The sequence below is a fragment of the Acanthochromis polyacanthus genome, chromosome 2 (genome assembly GCF_021347895.1).
Source record: "Acanthochromis polyacanthus isolate Apoly-LR-REF ecotype Palm Island chromosome 2, KAUST_Apoly_ChrSc, whole genome shotgun sequence".
Lineage (NCBI taxonomy): Eukaryota > Metazoa > Chordata > Actinopteri > Pomacentridae > Acanthochromis > Acanthochromis polyacanthus.
Window position 1 is genome coordinate 6,308,189 of NC_067114.1, and position 5,709 is coordinate 6,313,897.

General features: G+C 41.7%; 1 protein-coding gene across 1 annotated transcript; it reads left to right on the forward strand.

Annotated features, from left to right (window-relative positions):
* The first annotated feature begins 795 nt into the window (after positions 1-795).
* On the forward strand, positions 796-5,423 carry LOC110952643 (protocadherin-20). Its single transcript, XM_022196282.2, is given in 3 exon segments — positions 796-1,314; positions 1,711-4,246; positions 4,249-5,423. Coding segments are annotated over 3 exon segments (2,667 nt in total). The 5' UTR covers positions 796-1,266; the 3' UTR covers positions 4,332-5,423.
* Positions 5,424-5,709: the final 286 nt, after the last annotated feature.

Genomic DNA, 5,709 nt, shown 5'->3' on the forward strand with positions numbered 1-5,709 from the left:
GTGACTCTCATTTCCCTGATCTGCCGCTTTCCCACGCTCTAAAGCCTCTCAGCCTCCCGTGCCTTCCGTCTCTGTTTACAGAAATATTTCGTAGCTCAGTGCAAAACTCTGGATACCGGATGTAAGATGGATTTGTAGATGATCCGTTTTGATATACTGCTAACTCTGTCACAGGAATATATTGCACTGTGTTTTATGTACGTGTGTCATAAAACATGATATATTTTGTCTTTTTTTTCTATAATCTCACCAAATAAAAAGGAAAATAAATTAATTGCGTTATTAGATCCAGTTCCCAGTGATGTACATCCCTTATGATGAGGAATAGCGACACAAACCTAACACAGTTTGCAACTAAAAGAGTGTGTGTGCCTGTCTCAATCTGTCCTTTTCGAGAGAACTTCAATCACTCAATTTCTCTGAGCAGTATGCTTCCAATCCCAGCAAACAGCTGGCCTGGCATTTAGAACACACGAGGATTAGGGGCTTGATTTAGTTAAAGGCTCAATCCAGAGTCAGACCATAGCACCACTTATGATGCGAAGATCACATCTCTGCTGGCTTTGTTTAGGATATTATCATACCTTTATTTAACTGACTACATGCACGTCTGAAGAGGCTAAATGTGAACTAATTTCACAGTTTGGTTATGGCTGCAATTATAGTAAAATATCTTTAATCCATCTGTCTGTTGATACATTTAGAAAATCAAATGGTCAACATTTAGGACTGCTATGAAATATTCCACATCATCAGTCTATCATTACTCATTTGCTTTAATTTAACCTTTTTTTTTTTAATTTATCTGCAGTGTTTTTTAACTACAGCTGGATTAAAGTAATCTCTCGGCTGTGGATATTTTACATCTTGCTTAGTCTCCCGTGTCATTATAAGCTCAGCTGGTGATCATATGCTCTACTCTGCCACATGAACACAAGGTATGCAGCTGCTTGTGACAACATGGGTGTGTGTGGAGCGTGCAGGTGTGTGTCGACGTGCCTTTGATGACGTGCTCAAAAAAGGAATCTGTGAACTCAAGTAGATTTCCTTTTGGCCATCGCCTCTCATTGGTGAGCATGAAGGATTGATTTGCATATGGTGGGAGTGTCCTGAGCCAGCACTGGGATGAATGACTTGTTCAAGTCAGATAGAAATAAGGCATTGCACTTAGAAGAGGTCTGCACGGCTCAACGCTCAAAATGCCTGTGTTACTTCAGCTGCCACTCTTCCTGCTATAAGTGGAAAGTGCTGGACTAGGACATAAACATGTTCAACAGCAGACACCCCAGCCTTAGAAAAAGAGGAAGAATATGGGTAAGTTTGATGATAATTTGCTTTACAGAAATAATTCACTATAAAGCAGCTACAATTACATTTGATGTTATTGTGAATTTTATTTCTATTCTTCTCAGCCCCTCTCACTTTACATGTTGATGTTTCTATTCTCATGTCTCTTTTTAAACTTGTGAAAAAAACTTCTATCAATTCTAATTCACTGATTGATTTAAATAGCTCCTAAATGATAACAGTAAAAGAAATTGATGTCATGATTGTAGTTCAAATCATTGTTGCAGACCACTTTAACTGATAATGTAATATAAAGTCTCACACATAGTAATTATACATTAGGGATACCTCTTTTTGCAGCTCTTCTTCTATTCTGCAGCTCTTTTATTAAACTGTATTATCTTTAATTATCTTGTATTGCAGGGATTGTGCGTCCTCTTGCTTTACACCACCCCCCTTTCCTGTTTTGCAAATTTCAGTCAAGCAAAAGAGCTCATCTATAAGATAAAGGAGGGATTACCCAGGGGGACCTTCATAGGCGCCATCGGAGTAGACTTAAATTTGGATTTCACTGTTGAGCCCCCGTTTTTATTCAATCTCCCGCAAAAGAAGGTCAGCGAACAGTATGTGAACCTCAATAATACCACCGGGGAGCTTTTGACATCTGCTACAGAGATTGACAGGGAGACCTTGTGTCCTGATAACTCGGAGGGACAGGGATGTGTCCTCTCACTGGATGTGTTTGTATTGCCTCAGCAGTACTTTCAGCTTGTCAAAGTTAAGATCTTTATTGAGGATGTGAATGACAACAGGCCAAAGTTCCCTGTGGATGAGATCTCTATGTCCATCCCAGAAAATGCACCAGTCAACGCTCGTTATGCTGTGGAGCAGTCTGCGGTTGACCCAGACCTGGGTCTTCATGGAGTGCAGACCTACTGGCTGGTTAATGACTTCAGCATGTTCACACTGGATGTTGAGGAGAATGAGGGAGGCGAGCTGACACCCTTCCTCATTGTGACAGAGACCTTGGACAGAGAGACACAGGCTGAATACATTACAGATATTATTGCTGAGGACGGAGGGATCCCTCCTCTACTCGGTGCGGCCACTTTAAAAATTATCCTCACAGATGTGAATGATAACTGTCCCCAATTCACGGAGTCACAAATTAACGTTACTCTGCATGGGAATACCACCAAAGGGGCACATTTGGCGCGTCTGCATGCTTTTGACCCTGACCTTGGTGCTAATGCTCAGATCAGCTATGCTTACAGTGAACGTGTGCCAAGGGACACCAGGAGCTTGTTCCATTTGGACAGAATCGCAGGGGTGATCAAGCTAGCAGGGAAAATAGACACTGGCACAGCCACATTTTACAAACTCACTGTTCTGGCAAATGGACCTGGCTGTATTCCTGCTGTTGCCATTGTTACCGTCCATATCATCAAAGTTGTGACTGGACCCCCTGCGGTCATACCCCGGTACATTGCACCAGAAAAGGATGGAGTGGTGACAATAAAGGAGTCTGAGCCAGCTTTTTCTCCAGTTGCTTTTTTTACTATTAAAAACATTGATATCAACCAAAGGGTGGACTGTCATCTGGAGGGGAATGGTCCCTTCAGGCTTGTCCCCTATCAGCTGTTTAAGAATGAGTTCCTGCTGGAGACTACAGAAGCCCTGGACTATGAGAAGACTCAGGAGTATGAGCTCATTGTGGTTGCTAAGAATACTAAAGGCCTAGTCATCAAGACTTTTGTTAAGGTGCAGATTTTGGACGAGAATGATAACGCACCTGTGTTTCAGCAGTCTCTGGTGGAAATATCAGTTGAGGAAAACAATCCACCAAACACCTTTCTAACCCAGCTCCAAGCTTCAGACCAGGACAGTGAAGGCCGAGGGGAAGTCATCTACCTCCTCGGAGGTGACGCCCCCGGGATGTTCGTTGTGGATCGTGTGACGGGTGTCCTGACCGTGGCCACATCTTTGGACCGTGAGGAGAAAGAAACATACCGGTTCATAGTGAGAGCAGTGGACCAGGGGACGCCTAGGAGGGAGTCGATTGCAACAGTGGTGGTGACAGTGCAAGACCGCAACGACAACAGCCCACGTTTCATCAATAAGGACTTTACTTTCTTTGTCCCTGAGAACTTCCCGGGGTACGGTGAGATCGGTGTTCTCTCTGTGACGGATGCTGATGCTGGGGAAAACGGCTGGGTGGCCCTTTCCATCCTCAACGGCAGCGACATCTTCATGATAGACACTGGCCGAGGGGCCCTGAGGGCCAAGACGTCATTGGACCGCGAGCAACAAGGAACCTACCAGCTGTGGATTGAGGCTGCTGATGGTGGGGAACCCGCACTCACTTCTGTTACAATGGTGACCGTGCTGCTGTTGGATGTAAATGACAACCCACCAATTGTCCTCTTCCCCCAGTCCAATCAGTCTTACCTGCTAGTCCTACCCAATACTGTACCCGGAACATCAATCACAGAGGTATACGCTGTGGATAAAGATACAGGCATGAATGCTGTGATTGCCTATAGCATCATTAAAAGGAAAGGAGGTGAGCCAGGGTCCTTTGCTATTGATGCAGAAACAGGAAATATCACATTAAAGAGGGAACTTAGCAACCGCGGCCTCTACAGCCTTCTGGTGAAGGTCAGTGATCACGGTCAACCTGAACCGCTTTACTCGACTGTCATGGTTAACTTCTTTGTCAATGAAACAGTGAGTAATGAGAGTTACATCCAAAGTCTGCTGACCAGAGAGGCTGACATAGAGGTTGAAGAGAGGCCCTGGTACATTGGCCAGATGACCGAGGGGCCCGAGAGGTACGAGCTGTTCCCCTGTCAGCCTGTCCTCATTGCTCTTTCAGTGACATGTCTGGGGCTCTTTTTCTTAGTTGTCATGTTGACATCTTACATATGCTGTAAAAGGTTTAAAAAGAACAGGAAAAAAGATCAGAGGTAGACATACCTTTGAAAATGAAAAACGACTCAATGCAGGTTGTGAACAGGAAGCTCAGGCAGATCTCAAACATCTGATATTCAGTTGTCCAGACATCCAAAACCCACCACTGTTTACATGAATGTTTACAAAACTCACTGTAAGAAGTGTAGCGCTTTCATGAAGTTGCTCTTATGGCCTATGTTATATCATTTGTTATTACTGGAATATATCTGCATTGTGATTTAACTTGTATGCCACACGTTTCTGTCATCAAAAAGGGCACAGTAACCAAATTTCTAGTTTATTTTTTGTATCTACGAAGCACAACACCTCATTCTAATGTGATGTTTCAGAAAATTATTCAAAGTGATAACACAATGTTACAAAGTGATAAGAGCAGCTCATTGGAGAATACTAAGGTTCTATGTAAATAATGTACAAAATGTTTTACAACTTTATATGAAGCTTTTGCATTGACATGAGAAGGACACATGGAGGCACAAGAAATGCTCCTTTATTCCATTCTGTTTTGGAAAAATCCCATCTCTTTACACTTCCTGTCTTCACTTGGAAGCTATAGAAATCTAAATATATTTATTTTTAATGAAATATTCAGCTTTATTCATAATCATACATTTTTCAACTGACTGAAACAGAAAAGGCTAAATAAACCGTGGTAGATATGCTAAAAGACTATGCACAAATGTACTGACAAGGTATTCTGTAAAATGTCAAGGATGGGAATTTCTGAAAACAGACCAAAACGAAAACCGATGAGTCTTTCTAAAGCTTTCAGTTATGTTTCATACTGTGAGATAAGATTGAAAGCTCCACAAAAAGCCAATAAGTGCATCTTGAGTTTGTTTTTCTTTTTTCTTGGCAAAAATCTGTATGATGTCTGACAGCTCTCTGAGTAGCTACTGTACGCCTTCCAGATGTGCAGACTCACAGCAGCTACAGATCATACATGTAAAACCTTTGGATACCATGTCAGAACAGCAAAGAGTCCCATATTTTCAGCACATGGAACAATTAGAAGTGTGTCCAAACTATCATTAGACTGCTTTATGTCACTTAAATCACTCCCCTTTATAGAACCATGAAAATCTCAATGTGTCTGTGAAAACATGCAAGTGTTTGTGAAAGAAAATCAAAGTAACTATTAAAGATAATTTATTTTTGTAAGACACTGGGTGTTATTCTGTATTTATATTACATGTGTTTGCATCAAATGTGCGTGTAAAAGAAATCTTTGTCTTATTCAGTGCAGTTTATATGCAATCTATGCTACTAACACACAACAGGTTAATGTAATTTACTGATCTTCTGATGTTGCTCAAGTTTTATTCATTTATTTGTTCTATTTGAAAGCAGTACAGAGAATTAACAAATATACATCATGCAGATTTTTCATTTGTAACTGAAACTCTTGCAGTTGAGTCAGCAGACATGCCTCAGAAGTGAGGCATAAAA